General features: G+C 31.2%; 1 protein-coding gene across 1 annotated transcript; it reads right to left on the bottom strand.

Moving 5' to 3' along the window:
• Positions 1-2,576: 2,576 nt before the first annotated feature.
• On the bottom strand, positions 2,577-6,663 carry LOC136206691 (putative E3 ubiquitin-protein ligase LIN-2). Its single transcript, XM_065997836.1, has 7 exons — positions 5,588-6,663; positions 5,347-5,458; positions 4,242-5,212; positions 4,007-4,154; positions 3,463-3,663; positions 3,104-3,374; positions 2,577-2,987 (listed from the first exon to the last, which is right to left on the bottom strand). The coding sequence occupies exons 1-7, from the start codon at positions 6,568-6,570 to the stop codon at positions 2,926-2,928; spliced, it is 2,748 nt and encodes a 915-aa protein (XP_065853908.1). The 5' UTR covers positions 6,571-6,663; the 3' UTR covers positions 2,577-2,925.
• Positions 6,664-23,301: the final 16,638 nt, after the last annotated feature.

The raw sequence follows: 23,301 nt of genomic DNA, 5'->3' as shown, positions 1-23,301 counted from the left end.
TATTATTTATTTCTAAATCTATATGGTATAATAAGATTTGATTTCAACAAAATGAAACAGGGAACTAACATTAATAACCATGAATAATTTTATTTCTAACGTTTAAAATGTTACAATTTTAACCAATAACAAGTTTACCTCTAACGTTGACAAGTTTGGTTAATTTCAGATATTATTATAAAATACAAAGATTTTATTTATTATTCGGCACCAATTACGTATCAATTAGTTCTAAAAAAAGATTCATATTTTTTAATTCGATGAAATATTTAGATTTTTTTATCCAACTTATACAAAATACCGATTAATTTTTTGTTTTTATTTTAATATCTATTTATGTGTTTGTGATTTGTTACTTACGAATGTTAAAGTTACGCACATGTGAAGTATACATGATAAGATTCATGACGACTGAGAAGACAGTTTGATTAATTATTTTTCAAATTGATCCAATTTGTCAATGTTAGGATAAATGTACATTTTACTGCCAATATTAGAGGTAAAATTACATCATTTTAGACATTAATGGTAAAATTGTTCTTAATTGTCAATGTTGAGGATATTATTGCACCTTATCCCGTTGAAATGTATACCATTTTAAATATGTTCAGACCCCCAATGGTCACTTTTAAGCAATTTTAGAGGGCTAATAGGTTACTGTTGGGAGCAAAAATAAAATTTTATTTTTGTAATATAAAAAACTTGGTATAAAAATATAAGATGAAGTTTAAAAAGAAAATAGATGTGATATGATGAAAATAAATCATAAAAAGAAAACTAGAATGAAATATGCTCTTAAATTTTTTTAGCAAATCAAAAACCTATTTTTTATAGAGCTCAAACTGAAGTAATCTTGCTGAAACTATGTGGAATCTTGCATCTGCAAATAAAAACAAAGTCAAGGAATATTTGTGGATCCTAAACGGACTCGTATTGAGGGAGTTATGGACAGTCGAAAGTGACTGTTTATAACTGAAAAACTGTTTTCTTTTTTTAGCATCCTAACACCCCTCAAAGTCATTTTTTTTTTGAAGCACATGATAAAGAATTCAGATTGTGATACTACAATGTGGAATCCTGCACCAATAAATCAAAACTAAGCTAGGGACGACTTGTGGAGCTCAACAAAATCGTATCAAAAAAGATATGAATTTTCAAAAATAGCAAAAATCACTAAAAAAAATCAATCATTAGAAAATGACTATTATTTTTCTGGCATTTGTATAACCTGTTCTTCACCCTCAAGCCACGACTTTGGCAATAAGTACTTAATTTTAGATGTTGAATATTATAGGTGCTGAAAGTATTGAATAATGTAACTTTTTTTAAAATATTAGTTGATAATGTTTAACTTAAAGAAAAACAACCGTTATCAAATGCACTTAAATTAAATAAGTGTTTAACATTTTAATTTAAGTGATTAAGTTGGTTATCGAACAAGACCTAACTACAGATCCAAACTTTTATTCCAAGCTCCAACCAATTCAAACAAAAACTCAACACCAAACTTCTCTAAATTCTTGAACTCGAAATTTTTATTTCCAACCATCAAAGTCGATTTTCAAGCTCCGATTCTCAACCCGAAGATCTTAATTTTATTCTCAAAGCAATCAATTTGATTTTTACACTAGTTACAACAATCCACCATTTTTTATTTCATTTTTCTTAATGTCACGATATAGCTTTACAATGGAACTAGAGACCTCTGAAGGTTTTATAAAAGCCAAGTTTAAACGCATAATTACCCTCAAATTATAAAATTATAAAATTAATTAAGAATTAATTTTCCTGGTACGCCCGCACAAAATCCACACGCGTCAAGATTGAATTAGGCATATTTCAAAAATAATGCTATCAATTGTTTTACAAATTAGGATGGCCAATATATTACTTTTAAGTAAGTTAAAAATATTAATGTGACACTCTGTAAATTAAGAAAACAATCGAATTTTTTGGATCGAATTCAAAAAATCCTAATATGTTAAGCTAAAAAGTTAGTTTGAGAGTGAATTAGGTTAAATGTAACAGTGATGCCAACATTTTTGCAGCGACTGGTAGCGTTGGGGCTAGTGTAGTAATCCCAGATGCAAATGGTCTCTTTGTTGCTTGTCACAATTCGCTTCATGAAGGCTCGATTGATGTTAAGCATGTCGATGCTCCGGTCCTCCGTAAGTGTATTAGTTGGCCTCAAAGCTTAATTTCTTGCATGTGGTCTTCAAAGTTGATGCCAAGATTGTGGCTGACAGTGTTAACTCAAAGAAAAGTGGTCTTTCTGAATTTGGAGCCATTATCCAAGATTGTAGAATGAGTGCGAGCCTTGGCGCAACGATAAACGTTGTTGTCATGTGACCGAGATGTCATAGGTTCGAGTCTTAGGAACGGCCTCTTGACAAAAAATTGGCAGGAGAAGGCTTGCCCCTAATAATTCCAGATTCTATATTTCTAGAGACTGTGTGGACATGATAGCAGCCTAATCCTCTCATATACATACAACTCCTTGAGAACATCCTAATCCTCTTATTGAGGTGGAACAGCTCATTTTTCCAACAAAAAGTAATTACAACTCTGCAATCAAATTTTGATGCTGACCTCTCCATGTGTATGACAAACAATAAGGCCAAATTATAGTGACAAAAATATTTTCTCCACACAAATTATTACAACATCAAAAAAAAAATCATATATTTTATTTAATTGAGATGTACATCTCTTTACAAAATTTCTAATCTTTATATACAAACTCAAACAAACCTTTACAACAGACAAAAAAGACATTAGATTTCTTCCAGGGTAGCCTGTGATCCTACTCCTCCAACTTTCTAATCACACACTCAATTCCTGTCTGTTGATAATGTACTTGCATTTCTCTCTACCATACATAATCCCGTCCACCCAAGGAATTCCGTTGCTAATCTGCGTCGCGCATTAAGGGCTTCGAAGAGGATCTATCAATTCTTTGTCCAATGTTGCAAGCATTGTCATACATTCTGTCAAATAAATGTTCTTAGTCGTTTTCGTGTATGTACCAGCTAAATCAAACAGACTCTAAATGAATATGCATCTACAAGTTTGGGTGCCAGAAGTTTAACAACATTGTATATACCTGCACTTTTTATAAGCGTTCTGTCAAAATGTAAGGATTCCGACAGTTGTTCAAGCAATGATGGATAAGGTGAAGAGCAAGAAGTTTCGGTTTCGGCTGAAAGCAAGACTTTGTTCATCCATGCCACAGTAAAGAGGCATGATTGTACCAAATTTGGGATTCCATTGGCTATGCAATTGGAAATGGCTGCCAAAAGTCGTTCTTTGCCAGTGTTAAGCAAAACAATTGCTGCTTTTCTTTGCCAATCTTTCGTCGCCTTTTCCTCTTCATTCTAGTTGGAGAAATTCCAACGGATAATTAATCAAAATGTGAATTTAGAAATCAAAGAGATAGAACAAATTTTTGTATGATTTGCATACCAAGCTATATGGATCTTCTGATTCTTGTAAAAACCATTCTTCTGTTGTTTCCTCCCCGTTGCGCGAAAAACGGCCACCTAGCATCAAGAGAGCTCTTGCTGATTGTTCTTGGATACTTGAATTGAATATTCCAGAATCCAAACCTTCTATAATTGCCTCAACTGCATCTTCCTTGTACAGGCTGGACTTGAGAGGATCTCCCTGCAACATTCTTGGTATTAGCACGAATCGCGGTGCCATAACAAAGCACTCGTGGGGTGAATGAAAAATGTGCTAAAAGTTACAGATTTTATGGAGACTAACCATCAGGACGGACAATCCGTCGCAGATTCCACCACATATGCAAATTCTGAATAGGCTCTAATTACCGACCCAAATTTTGCATTTACGACAGAATGTTTCTGTCGAGAATGATAAATTTTCTTCATTTCTCCCTAAGGCGGAGGGAGGGTCAACGGACCCTCCGTGACCTTTGTTAATCCGCCACTAATTAGCATCGTATCAGTTTGTTCTTTCTTAAAAAAATAAATTCTAGAAATCTTACCAAAAGATCAAGCTGTAATAGAATAGCTGCAACGAGGGGACGTTCTTCGGGTGAAGCTCTCTGAAGATAGACCAGAAAGATGTGCATTGTATTCAGGCCGCTCCATCCACGATTAAGTTCAATCAAGAATTTTGTGATCTGTGTTCTTCTGCAAATCATTTCCATTGATTTGTCACAACATAGGTTTAAACTTTAACATCTAGAGTTACTAAAAAAGAGTAGCATTTTTTTTTACCTGTTGAGGCAAAGTAGCTCGGTTAGAAAGGCAAATGCGAAATGATAAGATTTCTTCTGAATTCCAAGAGCAATGAGCTCAAGAAGAGATGTCTTGTTTACATTTTCAGCCAAGTAATTCCTGCAGTTACTATCAGCTCGAATGCAGCAGGACATTAGCAAAACAGCATGACTCCTCTCATCAATATCTCCATTCTCCGAAATCCGTAACAGAAAGCTCAATCCGCCAAGTGAAACAACCTGACTAGCATTTTCTAAGTTCCTATCTTCACTAAAACCGGTTAGAAGTTGGTCTAGTAAGTACATTGCCGCCTTTTGAGGCATGCATCTTACACTAAATAACGTCTGGAATTGGTCTCCGAACTCCAAAACTCGAAGGGCGAGAGCAACCCATTCGATAGATATCATCTGTTTCGCCTTTGGCTTCAACTGATAAAGCAGAACAGCAGCTTTAAGAAACAAGCTGCTACTTTTTAGTAGTCTCATGAAGATTTCAAGCTGTGGATCAGAATTCAGTACTATCAATCTGTTTGCTTCGTTTCTCGCCACGAATTCAGCGAGAATCGAAATCCCTAATTCTAGAATTTCATCATCATCTGAAGCAAACAAGACTTCAAGTATCCCCTCTAGTACTGGTGCTTTCGACAAAGCATCTTCGACGAGAGAATTGCCCTTTGAGCCTATCCAAGCTTCGGTAATCAACCGAACAGCAATTTCACAATCGGTTAAACTATCCGAAGAACATATAGTATGAATTGCTCTACTCAGATCATTCATAGGTAGATCAGAGTTCTGAATGTGTCTGATTGAATTACTTCTAACTATTTTTCCTTTCACTAAGCATTCTGATACTACACTCTGGCAAGTAAAGAAGCTCAAGTAGTCCGAAGATTTTGATCTTTCGGACCATGATTCTCGTTTCGAACTTCTGTTATCTTGAGTTGATGATCTCCTATAAGTCCTCACCTTATCCTGTCAAATTCAGAAAACCATTATCATCGTAGTTTAGGGGTGCAACACGAGGACTTCCGATGCATTATGATCATATCATTAAAACAAAAATAAATAGTCATTTATTCCTTGTAAAAGACCAGAAAAATACTAACAGAGACATAATTGACACTCTTATATTCATCTTCTTGTATCCATAAATCCCTTTTCTGTCTATCAAACTCCACAGATTGATGCTCAGGCGTTGGACCGAAAACCGAAAGGTACCTGTAATAAACAATCATGAAAAAACTATGTAAGTTGACCGGGTGGCATTTATACTAAACATATATATAACATGACACGATTTTGACACAAATTGATGCAGAAATGATATGATTACAATCAAAAACTTACAAATTCCTGTCAATGGAAGAAGTTGAAGTGTAAGAATCTGATGAAATCCTTCTTGATGAAGCAAAACTAGGTCTAGAAGGTAAAGGAACATGAGGAATAGGAGGAACTTTTCCCCCAATTTTAAGCCATTCTTTGTAGTACATAGAAAACTGAATGGTACCAAAATCTAAGCTGCCATTATAGGCCTTGTTCAAAGCATTATACTGAGAATTGGAGAGAGATTCAGATTCCTTATGATGCCAAATTTTGAGATGAAGAAGATGAGGAAGAAACAAATGTTCCCAAAGATCAGGAAGCAAATGGGTTCTTGCTAAAAATGGTGAATCACTAAAAACTTGAAGAAGATGCTTAGCAGAAACTCTATCATTCTTCTCCAATTTGTAAGCAATTGACAAGTAAAGTTGAACACAAGCTGAGATATGAGAATTGGGAACTCCACAAGTTGAACCATTTCTGGACTTTTTTGAATTCAAAGAAGCAACAATGGTTAATAATTCAATTGAATTCTTCAATGACTTCATTTTCAGTTCCTTCTTTGAAACTGAATCTTCAATGCTTTGAATCCCCAATTCAATATCAGCGAAAACCCCATCAACCCCATCATCAAAATCCTTCCTTTTTCTACTCAAACAATCTCTACACTTGTTTCGAATCATCTCCCGGAAACTCGAATCTTTCCCATATCTTCCAATATACCCAGTTAAAATAGAAATTAAAGCTCTTACAGCAGCTTCATCAATGGCGGATTCATCTCCTTCTCCCGCTCCTGCTCCTGCTCCAGGTCCTTCCAACAATGCCTTGAAATTGATTCTCTCAGACTCTGAAATCACTCTTTTGGATGAGCCTTTAGGCTTGTGAGTGGTCTGGTTGATTGATTTAAGATCATGGCAAATGAATTTGGGAAATTGTTCTTGTCTGACATTGAAACGTTTCTTGGAATGGGGAAAGCCTTCATCGGCGAGTAATTTTTGGAGGGAATTCATTGTTTTTGGATGAATTTAGTTTGGTGGTGAAGTAGAGAAATGAATGACAGAGGGTTTTCTGACATTCTCTCATGGAAAATCTTGGAAATTGATATTCAATTTGAAGGCAATTTGAAATTGAAGATAAAGAAAAAGACAGACATGTAAGGACAAAGAATTATTTGCGGGGTGATTTTCTTTGGGAAGTGTTTTAAGGTTCAATGTCGTTAATATTTCTATTTTCGTCTATTAAAAAAGTTCAGGTTAAACCATACACAATTACTTTAAGTTTATAGTAACTAAATTTTATTTTCTGTCAATAAATAACGGGTCGAACTCGAATTCGAGATCTCTACTTCGTGCCTTTTAATTATTCAAATTAACTTTAATTGTTTCGGTTAGTTATTTATTGTTACGGATGATTATTTGTTGTTGTTGTTAATCACGTGATTATTACTAGTATTTAGTCAAATTGTGACTTATAAAATATCTAATATGAACATATTTTAAATTAATCAATAAATAAATTATAAAAATAAAAACTGTAATCACAAATTAATAAAATAATCTAAATAATTAAAAATAATAATTTGTTAAACGAAGTAAAATCTTATTTTTTTAGCTATAATATTATTTAAAAAAACATGTTTTGTAAAAATAAGAAGAACAATATTATCAACGTCAAAATATACACAAATTTTCATAAAAAAAATGGGTCTAATGCTCCTTCTCCAACTATTTGAATGTCTTATATACCCCCTTAACTCCATAAAAATTGTATTTTTTATCCCCTCAACTTGTCCAATTATCTCCCAACTCATTGAGTGTCCTATTTACCCTTTAACTCCATAAAAGTGGTATTTCTGACCCCTCCATTTTGATTTCCAAATGTTAGAATTGACCGGTGTGAGGAACGCACTTGAAGTCTAACTTCTCAAATGCCACGTGTCAAATTCGGTCAATAGCATACCTTTAGATCAGTCGTTTCACCACAATAGCATACTTTATGGCTTGTTATGAAAAGATTTGGAGCTGAAATTTCCAAATTAATAGAAAAGATTAAAATTCCAGATGAAGAACAAAACAATTAACCAATAAATTAAGTAATGAAAAAGATAGAACATGAATAGAGAAGATTATATTCAACACGAATAAAGAAGAAAGAAGAGGAATGGGGAAGGAAATATGAATTAGGGATTTGGATGTTAGATTTTAGGGATTTTTATATTTTTTGTTGTTACCGTTAGTGCCTAATTTTCTATATCCACGTGCTTCATGTGTCTTTGTTGTACACACACAAAGTTATTTCCACGTAGGATCATAAGTGGTGAGAAATATCATTTTTATGGAGTCAATATGATAAATAGGATATTAGATGAGTTGGAGAGATAAAATAACCAATTTGAATAAGTTAAGGAGCTGGAAGAGCATTAAATCTAAAAAATTCTCTGGATGAGCTTTTAGTAAAAAAAAACTCCAAACTACTAATGTTTCCATAAAAAATCTTAAAAGTTGATTTTATATAAACCTAATTAATAGTATATTTCACGTGGTTTGAAGTTTGGTTGTATTTTTTAAAATTAAAGTTATTTAGTAAAAATTGAAAACAAAGTTTCAACGAAGACAGATCGAGGGAAAAGAAGTACTTCGACCTAAGATCACCAACCCCAGTTCCAAAGGAAGCCTACACTCCCTTTTTTCTCTTTAAGTAACGATCCTTGTGGATCCCTTCTGCCGTCTTCGTTCAAATCGGTCGTCTATGATCGTGCCAAAGGGCGGAGTTGAAAGTCCTTTGACCGGCGTCTTCTCCTAATGCCCTAATTTCTAAAGAGTGAATGCAGAATGATTGAACTGATACAAAGATTACACACCTCTTCTCTTTTCCAAGTCCGAAGACTGATTAAATAGAAGACCGGCCCCCTTCAGTTCGATAGTCTTGAGATTCTCCAATCGAGTGATTGGGAATAGTGAGGCTCACACCAGTCAAGTTGAATATCTGTTTTTAATCGAAAAATCAATTAATATCCATTAGTAATTAACAATGGTAAACAGTAAAGAACCTAAGAAACAAAAATGTAAGGTAATTTGAAAGAAGAAAGGAGGGTGAAGCATGTGCAATGGTTATAAGAAGGGGACCCTCCCTCACCACAAAATGACAACTACCAACAAAGTTTGATTATTCCCTTTGAGACAAAATTAATACACAACTTGCCACCACAAAGAATCTGTTTTTCAGTTTTTTATTTTTTTATTTATGAGTTTCAAGGTTTATCAATTAATTATCCAAAAACATAATTTTGGATCTATTTGGGGAACTAATTTTGTAACTATAAATAATATCTTTTCAATGTTATGGTTAAAATAGTTCCAATTACATCTATTTTTAACGTAATTAGTAAACATTTAATTTAATTACGATACACGGATAGAATGTCCACAAAAGTAATTACAACAGTTCTATGAGACTGTTGTCATCTCGAATTACACATAGAGATAATGGGTCCATATCAATAATTTTCAGGAAAAATTTATATGATATCACGAAAGGTTAATTAGCTCCTAACTTAAAAGAAATAATTTAATTACAAACGAGGATTCTGTCGATAAATGTAAATTTTCTCTCATTAATTATAATCTCCAGAGAATTTATTGAATTTAGTTAGGGGTGGGCACGGTTCGGTTATTAAGCAAAAAAATTAACCGAACCGTTATTAACGGTTTTTTAACCATCCAAATCGAAACCGGTTCATATCAATCGGTTAACCATCAACCGGTTAACCATTAATTTCGGTTAGGTTTTTTGGTTAACAGTTTTTAACCAATTCTCACTAGTTAACCAAAAATCAATGGTTAAATTTTTGACCAAACCTAAATTTTTAAACAATATTAAAATACACATAATTTCAAAAAATCAAACGAAACGAATTCATATAAAAGTTTAGAATTCAAACATAAGTACCGAACTAAAAAACAATCTATCAAGTTTACATTTAAAACATAAAGAAATATAAATAATATTTCGTCAAAGTACTTATTACAACATAAAGCAATATAATCTATGTTGTATATTTATATTAATCTATGTTATAATCTATGTATTTATATTAAGCATTATAATCTATGTATTTATATTTATATTTGCCTTGCCTATATATTTTTTTTTAATTTATATTTATTAAATGGGTCGGTTAACCGTTAACCGCGGTTTTTGAACACTCTAACCCGAAACCGAAACCGGTACCTATCTATTTGTTTAACCATTAAAAAAACCACCGGTTCGGTTAACCATCTTTTCCGGTTTGGATTACCGGTTTTCGGTTTGACCGGTTTTTTTGCCCACCCCTAAATTTAGTATTTGCAATGAAATTTGCGATGGAAATAGTGGTCGGATGATATGATTAGCCTCAAAATATTTTATAATTTTAATACATTTCAACTACTAGTAATCAATACAACCTTAATGTATTGTGGTGAAACTCTTAACCTAGTAGTTGAGAGCTTACTTATATCTTGGGAAGTCATAGGTTCGAATCACATTTGGATCTGGAATGGATTTTTGATTCTTCTTAATGTAAGCTCATTGCGCAATTTTCTTAAAAAAGAAAACTACTAGTAATGATTACAGTGATGAGACCACCGTAATTACTTTGCCTACATCTCGCCCTTCTCTGTATCGTGAAAACTAATACTATATATTTATGATTTTGTTGGATTTAGATCAATTTAAAAGTCATGTTTAATACATTTGGACTATTAATTATAAAATTAACTATTACTACTATTTAATTATTTAAGAATTAATTAATTTATAATTAATGATAAAAATCAAAATTGAAGCTTAACTGGAAAGAAATCCAATCCAATCTCGTTAGCCTAATTGTTGGAACTGTAATTTTCTGAAAACTCTTTCTTGTTTTCTGAATGACATTGACATTGATACAAAAAAAATTCACATTTCTCATCATTTTTATTATCCAGTAAAATTGGAAAAGATTCTTAAAATAACTAAATTTCTTCTAAAAATTATTTTTGTAATTTAAAAGATTAAAACTTTATATATTACAAGTCACTTGGATTCAAATTGCTAAATAAATTTGATCATTCACCGTTAAATTGAAACTTATTTGAAATGCTTTCAATCTTCATTTTACTTTTTAGATCAAACGGTAAATGATTTGGTTATTCATAAACGATTCAGCAAATATTAGAAAAAAGTTACTATTTTATTGGTTAAAAGTAAATTTGTACTTCCCTCAAAACAATAGAAGCAATTTAGACTTTGTCCCTAAGAAATATACTTCGGCCACGACACGAATAAAAAAACTCACTCCCACGTCGTATCAAATATGTATTACTCGGCTTTTAACTATAATTAATCACTACTTTCTACAATTATACATACCATTTTTTTTAGAAGTGCATGTTTACCCATAACGTATAAAATAATAAATCTTTTATCCCTAACTTTTACAAACAAGATCAATTTTTCTCCTTTCTGGTATAAAATTTGAACGAATTGGTTGACTATTATTTGACTGCCACATCAGACATTTCAAATAAATTTATTATTAAACAGAAGTAGTTTTGTGTCTTTTGACATGTTTGTAACTGCATTAATTGTGTAGTAAATATTGTAGGAATTTTTTTTTTTTTTTTGTAATTTTTGATATTTTAACAGATTTTTTTTTTTAATTATCTCACTAACATAGTAAATATTTTAGATATAATTAATATTTAAAAGGTCTGTTAAGAGAGTTATAACATGTGAAATAAAGATAATCAGATTTACTTAGAGGTGACAGAATGAAGCTTTGCGCTTTAAATTTAGTCTTTAGCTTCAATACTTTATCTTGTTAGTTTAAAGTCTATATATATTTTATCGAACTTATTTTTTCGTCAGATATACACTTTTTTCATTTATTTATTTTTCGGTTTTAGTAAAATCGAAAAATGTTCATTTTTGAATTTGCTTAAAGTAACATCATTAACTTCTTAAATTTGTAAAAAGATCTTAAAACCTTTAAAAAAAATTGAAAGTTAATTTGTTTCGAAGGTTTATAACCACGAATTAGAACTTTATTTTTGAAAATTTTGAATTTTTTTTAGTAGATTTGGATAAATTGGCCTACCAATTAGTAAATCTGTTTGACTAAAAATCTAAATAGAAAGAAAAATAATTAATCCCATGGTACGTAGTTGCAGAGTTATGAAGAGTATAGTATAGTGTGAATAAATAATTAACTGTTTGAGTAGACACTCATACAGATATCAGAGAATCTCTTGTCACGGATCAACAGAACTACTTTCATTTTATTATTATCAAACAAATAATTTCTAATCAAACTGCCACAATAAATAAAATCTTACAGATGTTTCAAAACCAAACCATATCCAAATTGCATCCGGTTCCAATAATATGACAAATTGAGAGCTCGTTTCAAATCAGATGACTTCTGAGGCGACTGGTTGATAATTTATGACACGACAACATGATTTATAGAAAAAAATCCAATGGAGACAAAACAATTTAGAGTAAATTTCAAATAAAATGTGTGTGGTTTTTACTAATTTTCAGATAAAGAACTGTGATTTACTTTTTTTCAAAGTAGGGACTGAGGTTTTCCGTTTTAGCAAAATAATGACTTTTTCAATTGATACTACTAAAATCACCCTTGACGACTCCAAAAATGATATATTTTAAGAACTACTAATATTCTAAGCAACTTTAATTCTTCAACTTTTTTATTTTGAATTTATTTAGATTATGTTTGGTAAAAAGAGAGAAAGTTAATGTTTAGAGAGAGAACGTTCTAAAAAAGATTATTTTTTAAATCGAAAATGTAGTTAAATAGCAAATATGATATTAAACAACTTTAATTCTTGAAAATTTCATTTTCAGGTCGTTAAAGATGGTTTTAATAGCATTAATCCAAAAAGTCATTGTTTAATTAAAAGTGTGAAAGCTCAATCCTCGTTTTGACAAAAAGTAAACCACAGTCCTCTATCTGAAAATTAGTGAAACCATATGGGTTTTATTTGGAATTTACCCTACCATTTATTCTTTCCATTGGCATACTCTAAAGTTAAGGCATGTTTAGTGCTTTTATAGATTTTTTTAGTTGGTTGCTAAATACTGCCCCCAAAATCATTTATCATCGCCTCCATTTGGACTTTTTTGTCATTATCATAATTTTGATAAAAAACTGAAAATTCTCTCTCCAAAATCATAAACCCGAATAACAATAATTGAAATTATGAAAATAATTGATGTGTAACAACCCAAACCCCGGAAATGGATGATTACAAGTCGGAAACATTAAAATTTACGTTTTTTTTTATCAAAGAACTCATGAAAATTATACATATTTTTATAACGATTTTGCATTTTTCGTCACAAAAAAATTGAAAATTTTCCATTTTTCGTTACAAAAAAATTGAACGATTTAGTATTTTCTAAAATTTGGCCTAAACAGATGCCGCATCCGTTCGACCCATGGCGGGAACGGATGCGGCATCCGTTTAGGCCAAATTTTGACCAATTCTCTTAAAAAAAATCAATTTTGAAAAAAATATTATGAAAATGGGAAAATTGTCAAAATGGGAGCGGTATAGCAAAAGCCTTTTTTATTGTGAGTTTTAAATCAATTTGTTCACTGTTTTCATATCAGACACATAAGTTTTAAATCAACTGTTAATTATAATTTTACTAAACACTAATAATCAAAGAGCAACAGTAAACAATAAACAATTACAATAAACAACAAATACTAATAGTAAACTGCAAACAACGACTACAGTAAACAACAACACCTAAACTGAGGCCTTGTTTGGATGAGGGTATTTTAAAATAAAGTAAGGTAGAATAAAGTAAGTGAAATGAATGAAATAATTTGTTGCGTTTGGATAGAAGGTAAGGTAAGTGGTGGTTTAATAATATAATTGTGTTTGGTTTGATAGTAAGGTAAAGTAATGTAAGGTAAGTTATATATAAAATTACTTTTATATTCAAACAATGTCTTATTTTAAAATAAAATATAGAGGGTAATTTTGGAAAAGAAAAATCTGTCACCTCCTTACCTTCCAATTTGGGGTGTAAACAAAATCAATCAAATTTCACCTCACCTACTCTCACTTACTATTAGATTCAATTACACCTCAAAACAAACAAGATTAGCTACCCTCACTTACCCCCATTTACTTTAAAATACCTCCATCCAAACAAGTTGTAAGTGGGTATAAACCAAACAATGCCAATGGTTAAAGCAACGATTGGAAACGTTGCCTTTGTCTATATGTTTTGGTTTTTGTTTGAATTGAGGTGCGAAACATACTATAACGCACATACAAAAAAAAATCAACTTGAATAAAAAGGAGATATAGAGTCTTATTCAAGAAAAAAAAATATTCTTCCAAGTTCAATTGAAGAATGATGCACTTCAATTTTTGTTTTGTCTTTTATTCGACATGTGTTCATGTTTTGTTGATAATGTCTCTACACGATTTGAATTCGCTTTTCTGTTATATTCTGGAAGATGATAACTAATTTTGGATAAATTTATGATATAATTAGGTTTTAGATAGTCTATCTAATTTTCGATTTGACTAACGGTTTAAAGAAATTTTGTAATTCTAGTAATTTCAGATTTATAATATTTTTTGTTCTGTTATTATTTTGTTTCTGTTTTGTTATTTGTTGGATTAATATTACCAACGATTTTAAAACATAATCCTTATTTTTTTAAAGAGACGTGAACGGATACCTAGATAAACGAAATATATTTTCAGACTTTGAACGAAAAATTATATTCGGACAAATTAGACTAAACTATAAATATAAACAAATTTATATTGGTTTAGTATTTGTTCGCTTTTATTTCTTTTAAAACGGATTGTACTTTATGATTCTAACTTGGTTGTTTAAATTTCAAAAAAAAAATTGTTGAAATTGAAGATGGATCTGGTTTCAAGAACATGATCATTTTAGATGTTTCACGCTCATTTGTATCAGTGACAACGTCTGTCAGCCACAGTGAAAGGCCGGAAAATTTAACTAGAGTTAATTAAGACTTGGCAACAAAAGATGTTTTATTTGACAATGCTCAATTCGACCAAGTGCTTAAGGATAATCCTCCTACTATTTGAGAGGGTGAGGTATACGATGCTACCATCTTCAATGCACTAAGGCTTCGAAAGATTCTGACTTCCTGCGCCATAACTATATCTTAAATGGACCGAGTGATGTATTTTACAATGTTTACCAAGTTAAGAAAACGACATATGAACTGTGGGAATCTCCACACTATAAGTACAAAGTAAAGGATGTAGGGGCTAAGAAATTCTTAGTGGGCAATTCCTGAATTTCATTATGCTAGATTCCAAAAAAGTTGTAAGTCAGGTGCACGAGTTACAACTCATTATCCATGAAATTCATACTGAACTTATGGAAATTAATGAATCTTTCCAAGTGGTTGCAATTATAGAAAAATTGTCGCCTGGATGGAAAGACTTCAAAATGACCTTAAGCATATGCGAAAGGAAATGAAGTTGATGAGCTTATTGCCAGACTCAAAATTAAGGAATATATTAGAGGCATGTATCAGAAAGTCTCCAACATGACCAGTGAGTTTGTGGTTAGGGCTAATATGGTGGAGGTCAGAAAAGTCTCCAACATGACTAATGAGTTTGTGGCTAGGGCTAATATGGTGGAGGTTAGAAAAGGCTCCAAGAAAAGCAAACAACCTCAACATGGGTCCAAATTAGGTCCTAAGGTGACATTTTCATGAAGCAAAAATTCAATGGAAAATGCTACAACTACAACTAGATGGGTCACCGGATTCTAGGAGCATCGGAAGGGAAAGCCAATAGGGTAAATGGAATCTCCTAAAATCTTCATGTCCTCATACCTAAGTAAACAAATCCAAAACCAGCGGGGCTTGAATTTTGTATTGTTCGAGGGCTTGTTATTCACAAAGGAAGGCATCCTAGAAGGAAGCTTTGAAATATGTAGAGCATCATCAATTTGTCGAAATATGACGAAAAAGATGCCACGTCAAAACATACTGTCACATCCGCGTCTAAATTTCTAGAATTTATACCTAGATATTTATTGGGTGTGTGATTTTTATTTGGTGCTATAGGAAAAGTTTGGAGTTAATTCGATGATTTTATATATAAATTAAAAGTTTAGGGTAATGTTTAAAAGATTATATAAAGATGGAGGATCAAACCTGATATTTACCAGATTAATTCAAAGGATGAAGAGGTGGTGTGATGCTTATCTCATTTCTTTACGCTGTTTTTCTTTTCTTTCCTGTTCTTTTCTTATCAGTTTATCAGTTCATCGTTCTTCGACCGTTTCTCCACAGTTTCTTTGATTTACGGAGATTCGACCGTCCGAATCATTCGAAATTGAAACCATAGCATCTTTATCTATAGATCTAAGTCCTAATCGAAGAGTTTTTGAGTTTCAACGGTGTTTGGAGGGAAACATCTTAGACAGAATTTAGCGGTGAATCGATCGGGTGTATTTTGTTCAATTAGTGACCAATGTAAGTAACTATCAACTATATTTTGAGTTTTATGTATATAGATAAATATATATCAAAGATTTTTCAGAAATTGATATTTTAGGATTATGCAGGAATTTTGTAAACATTAGGGTTTTTCGTGATTTTGCTTTTTATTGTGAAATTACGGTTCAAATGAAGCTATTGATTATGCTTCTATGTGAATTTCAGATTTTACTTGATTATGTTGATTTAAGGCTTAATTTGGTTGATTTACATATATACATATATGTTTTTGGTTTCAATATATATCTATATTGAACAAAATGAATTTGATGATTTCTTACTAATTGTTTTTGGATTGAGAAATCTGTTGCGGTTATTGTTGTTATTATTTTGGATTGAAGTCCAAATATGATTTTTATGATACAAAAGGGCTAATTGAAGCCAAATGATTTATGGTTATGAAATAGTTTGAAATTTGATTGTGAAAGGATATTTGAACACATTATGATTTTATATCCATCTAGAGTAATCCGGATCGGTGGTTTTATATTTGAAGACCATGTTCAGTGAGGGACATGGCCTGTGTACACAGTGTGAAAGACCTATTGGGTATGGCAAAGAAGTGTCGGGTAAGACCATATGGGATAGGCAATGTTAAGAGACGTCTCGACTATATATGTGGTTATAGATTGATACTTAAGGGGAGAAACTCGAGGATGGATACAACGTTTTAGGTTCATTTGGATTATGTTTTCGTTTATGATTGATTTTGATATAAGCTTTTACGTTTGCTTGAATACGATTTGGTTTGATAAAACACTTATTTGATTACAAGTTGATTTGATAAAACATTTATTTGATTATGAATTGGTTTAATAAAATTATATGAACTTTGGTTTTGAGTATATTTTATAAGGTTTTGATTAAATCACTTTCTAAATGTATATATGTAGCTATGTTAAGTAAACTTGGTTTTTTATAGCTGATAGCTTCTTACTGAGATTTTTGTCTCACGTTTTTAAATGTTTTAATGTTTTTAGGTGATAAAGTACAGGATATAGAGAAGGTTACCGACCGATTAGATGAGGTTTGGAAGTTGGCTGCTTATTGTTAGAATTATGGTTAGAACTTTGGTATTTCAATTGTAATATAATATGATATTATGATATTGAGATAAATTGGAGACTCCTAAGTATTGATTATGATCTTTCTATTTCACGCCCGATGCCGATTGAGGTCATTTAGGGTCGGGTGTGACAGTTTGGTATCAGAGCTCTATGTTAAATTCTTCGGACCTAAGGTTGATAGTAATTGAGGAATATGAATATTTCGTGATAGCTAAGAAATAATCGATAGTAATTGAGGATAGATATGTGGTGAAAGCTAAGAAATAATTTGGAATTTTTCGAGGATTGAGTAACTAGCTAATGAGGGGTAGCAATGAGATTTGATGGGTGTATGAAAATTAGCAAATGATTTGATATTTGGTGATATGGGTTACATACTTGATATGAAGTATGACTTCGAATTGATATTTGAGAGTTTAATAGTTAGCTTACAACTATATATATATATATATATATATATATATATATATGAGATATGAGTAAATTATAGTTTTGAGCTAGAGCTAATAGAGAATTGTCTATATAGATGATGCGGGAAAATCAGATTCGTATCTGAATCTTATGATGCATTTTTCTACCAGATAGAGGCTGAATATGTCATGGAGTCCTAAATGAAAGTTCTTTCTTTTTGTCTTATGTTTCCAAAGGTTTTTGAATCGCCTTAATCGGACTCCGTATGAAAAAGTTATGCTGAAAACGGCATATGTTGGTCATTTTAGCGTTAAACCAGAATTTGGTTTTTGCTTTGATTTTTCTCCTTATTTGAGAGACATTGCTACTGGTTTACATGATAAGCTGGTCTTCTTAGGACTATAGGAGATTGAGGAAATGATAAAGTGATCAAGTGAAGATAATAGATATGGGATTGAGAAAGATAAAATATGGAGGTGTCATTTAATGGGTTTGGAGGTTGATTATAAATTGGAGATTATGATAGGAGTTTAACAAGTTATGGAATCTTAATTGGAATAAATAATATCCGAATTCAAAGTGCAGATCTATTGTTGAACTTCATTGGGTTGAGGTTTTATTAAGACTTATATAAATGATGTTTAGAGAGATACTGATGTGGTGATCAATGATCAATAAAGTGGGAGAAAATCGTAGAGTTCATGATTTGATGATTAATATGAAAATAAATATTGTTTGAGGAAATAATTAAGATATGAATAGTGAGGATAAAATTCTTTGATCTTAAGCACAGTTGAGGATACATATATTGACATTTAAATTTATATAGTACTTTTTTATCATAGTCAAGTTATTTTAGTTGAAAGTTGGAGGAGTATAGTGTAAGTTTATATAATGAGAATCAAATGAAGAGTTTATAGGTCAAATAAGGAAATTGAATGACAGTATAAAATTTTAGGCTTTTATTGTGTTTGAGGATATTGCTTGGAGATTTCAAAAACTTTCACATTGCGATTTAAGTAAATCGTATTTGTTATCCATATAGTTTGATGAGAAACGTAAATTTATTTGGAGTTATTAATGAGATGTATGATGATGGGTATAAGAATGATCTATATTGATTTTTCTTATTGTAAGGATTTGATTATAGAGGTTTTACGAAAATAAATAAGTCAAGGTGATATTCATAGAGGAATTATGTGATTGATATAAGGTTTATATTTGATTGATGATGATGACTTGGAGTTCATATTCATCAGGATTGGAGTGAAAAATTATAGATATAAGTATTATTATTATGATGGTGTCAGATTATATGCCGATGCAAATCATTATTCGAATTATTTAAAGTTGAAGAACAATATAATATCGTACATATTAGTGGTTCAAAAGTGATATTGTGAAATCTGTAGAACTTGGAGATAGGTGAAATATATTTGATATATATGCAATTGATGGAATCAATTGTGATTTAAATTTATTAAAGTGAGATTTGATGTATGTTAGGAAGATATGAATGATATTTGAAGTTTTATTGTGGATTGTGGTGATGGAATTGACTAGGTTGAAATTGAGAGTTACTCATGAAATAATTTTGTGATCTTGGAGATTATTTGAGGAAGAAAATTTAGATAAGAGAACGTGAATTTCGAGGACGAAATTTTTTAAGGTGGAGAGAATTGTCACATCCGGGTCTAAATTTCTAGAATTTATACCTAGATATTTATTGGGTGTGTGATTTTTATTTGGTGCTATAGCAAAAGTTTGGAGTTAATTCGATGATTTTATATATAAATTAAAAGTTTAGGGTAATGTTTAAAAGATTATATAAAGATGGAGGATCAAACCTGATATTTACCAGATTAATTCAAAGGATGAAGAGGTGGTGTGATGCTTATCTCATTCTTTCGCTGTTTTTCTTTTCTTTCCTGTTCTTTTCTTATCAGTTTATCAGTTCATCGTTCTTCGACCGTTTCTCCACAGTTTCTTTGATTTACGGAGATTCGACCGTCCGAATCATTCGAAATTGAAACCATAGCATCTTTATCTATAGATCTAAGTCCTAATCGAAGAGTTTTTGAGTTTCGGCGGTGTTTGGAGGGAAACATCTTAGACAGAATTTAGCGGTGAATCGATCGGGTGTATTTTGTTCAATTAGTGACCAATGTAAGTAACTATCAACTATATTTTGAGTTTTATGTATATAGATAAATATATATCAAAGATTTTTCAGAAATTGATATTTTAGGATTATGCAGGAATTTTGTAAACATTAGGGTTTTTCGTGATTTTGCTTTTTATTGTGAAATTACGGTTCAAATGAAGCTATTGATTATGCTTCTATGTGAATTTCAGATTTTACTTGATTATGTTGATTTAAGGCTTAATTTGGTTGATTTACATATATACATATATGTTTTTGGTTTCAATATATATCTATATTGAACAAAATGAATTTGATGATTTCTTACTAATTGTTTTTGGATTGAGAAATCTGTTGCGGTTATTGTTGTTATTATTTTGGATTGAAGTCCAAATATGATTTTTATGATACAAAAGGGCTAATTGAAGCCAAATGATTTATGGTTATGAAATAGTTTGAAATTTGATTGTGAAAGGATATTTGAACACATTATGATTTTATATCCATCTAGAGTAATCCGGATCGGTGGTTTTATATTTGAAGACCATGTTCAGTGAGGGACATGGCCTGTGTACACAGTGTGAAAGACCTATTGGGTATGGCAAAGAAGTGTCGGGTAAGACCATATGGGATAGGCAATGTTAAGAGACGTCTCGACTATATATGTGGTTATAGATTGATACTTAAGGGGAGAAACTCGAGGATGGATACAACGTTTTAGGTTCATTTGGATTATGTTTTCGTTTATGATTGATTTTGATATAAGCTTTTACGTTTGCTTGAATACGATTTGGTTTGATAAAACACTTATTTGATTACAAGTTGATTTGATAAAACATTTATTTGATTATGAATTGGTTTAATAAAATTATATGAACTTTGGTTTTGAGTATATTTTATAAGGTTTTGATTAAATCACTTTCTAAATGTATATATGTAGCTATGTTAAGTAAACTTGGTTTTTTATAGCTGATAGCTTCTTACTGAGATTTTTGTCTCACGTTTTTAAATGTTTTAATGTTTTTAGGTGATAAAGTACAGGATATAGAGAAGGTTACCGACCGATTAGATGAGGTTTGGAAGTTGGCTGCTTATTGTTAGAATTATGGTTAGAACTTTGGTATTTCAATTGTAATATAATATGATATTATGATATTGAGATAAATTGGAGACTCCTAAGTATTGATTATGATCTTTCTATTTCACGCCCGATGCCCATTGAGGTCATTTAGGGTCGGGTGTGACACATACTCTAGATCTTCACAAACCTTGACCAAACCCAAAGGGTCGAGTGATGCTCGTAAAATATATAGCAGTTAATAGGACAAGTGTATCCTATCGCAACAAGTAATATTGTGTTATCGAACCACAAAGGCTGTTTGTTATAATTAGTAAATCTACCTAGGCTGGTCTAACTATTTAGAGGGTTGAATAAAGATTTGAGTTTTTGATAGTTAACTAAATGAATTAAAAGCGATAACATAACAAAATAAAGCGAACAATCAACAGGGCAGAAGGTGAATTAACGGATGGCACAATCTACGATAAGGAATCCTTTGATTAAATCCTATATATGGGTTTAGGGAGTTCAGATTTATGTTTTACTAGTGATTGACGGTAATTACCCTAATGAGAAAGACAAATGTGATCAAGATTTATCTAACCTATTCACATGCATTCGGGTGACAACTGGATTAGGCATATACCCTAAGTCATGCAAACATTAGATTCTTTGGCAACTAAGACTAAAGTCGTAGCCCAGTCATGAAGCCGCACTCCTAGTGGTCTCTAGCGAGGTCAGGTTTACACAAGTTCAGCATAGATAATTTCATGGTCAGGTTCTTATCTATCTATAATCCTATCTTTGTCAGGTTTATAGGCATTAGGCACAATCATATATACAAAGCAGGCTAGTTGATCGTCATCGAGTCTCATTCTAGCAATAATCCTATTCCTGACAATTTCAAGGCATTAAGCATGCATAAACTGATCAATCAGAGGCCTGAGGTCCCTAATCATACATATTCATACAGTTAATTTCATCCCCATCCCAAATTGGATGAGATCAGTTCATAGACAAACTAATCATAGCAATAGGACAATAGGAATAATGGAAAACATCTTCAATTAATTATAAAAGTAAAAGATGGGAGGGAAAGAGAGAAATCTAAAACCTATTCTGTCGATTCCGATTATATAATAGAAGATGAAGTTCTTCTCCCGTCAACTGTGATAAAATGAAATTACAGAATTCAAACTAATCTAAAAACCTGGAAAATAACATTAAACCTAATCTAAAAACGAGCTACTGTAATTGACTACATGATGAATAGTTAATGCCTTTCAATATAGTTTTTCACTCCTATTTATAGTGCACGAGGTCGCCTCCTGATCAGTTTAGGTATTCCCATCGAATTCGAGTGTTACAAATTGATTCGGGTCGGGATTCCGGCCCACGAATTCTGGCCCAAATTTATCTCTAGTCGTTGCTCGCCGAGCAGGAGTCCCAAATTCGTTTGGTCAATGCGATGAGTGCCTAATGAGGTGGAGATGTCGACTGCCCCACGGTGCTCGTCGAGCACACCATAGCTTGCTCGGGAATAATAATAATATTGATAATATCTAATACTAACCCATATTTTCTATACATATTATTTATATATATTTGTTACATTAAATTATATATATATATATATATATATATATATATATATATATATATATATATATATATATATATATATATATATTCCAAACGTATATGTATTTGAATTTATATTTTACCCTTAATATTTTCAGACAATATCAATTTTACCTTTGACTAACATCAAATTTAAACAAAATGATCCACTGTTATTTGCCTTGTTATTTAACTATCAACTTGTACCTTTTGAATATCAATTACGTTTAAAATATTCATTCTGTTACTACCACATTTGCAAAAGAAAACCTAACAAAGTATCAATATTTAAGTCTGTAAATATAAGTTAATCATATGAAATGACTAGGACGTTTATTATTTTATTAAAACAGTTATACATAATCTAACAATATACATGAAAATACTTCTGTTTCTAAATAAATTTGTCTAGAAAATCCGATGTAAATAACCGATAAATCAAGAGCGAAATTGACCTTATTTTATTTATTTATTTTTAAAAGGGCCTTATTTTATTTAGCAACATTAAAAGTAAAAATTATAATATTTCCTAGGATAAACTTATAATTCTCAACAAAAAAACAAAAACAAAAAAGCTTCAGTGAGATGCACATTAAGGTGGCGTTTGATAAAACTTAAAATTAAGTGTTGAAAAAATAAGTACTGATTTTTAAGCGCTAAATATTATAAATGATCAAAACATTAAATGGTATAATTATTTGATAAATACTAAAAATAAATGTTGAATTTAAAAATATTAGTTAATAATTTTTAATTTAAAATTTAAAATTAAATTTTTTTAGTTAGCAGAATAAGTGATTTTGTGACTTAACTGAAATATTTAAATTGTGTTATCAAACAAGCTTAAACCCAATAAACACTTAATGCATTAGTTTTAGG

Source organism: Euphorbia lathyris, chromosome 9 (assembly GCF_963576675.1).
Source record: "Euphorbia lathyris chromosome 9, ddEupLath1.1, whole genome shotgun sequence".
Taxonomy (NCBI): domain Eukaryota; kingdom Viridiplantae; phylum Streptophyta; class Magnoliopsida; order Malpighiales; family Euphorbiaceae; genus Euphorbia; species Euphorbia lathyris.
This window is presented reverse-complemented; position numbering and strand designations above follow the sequence as displayed.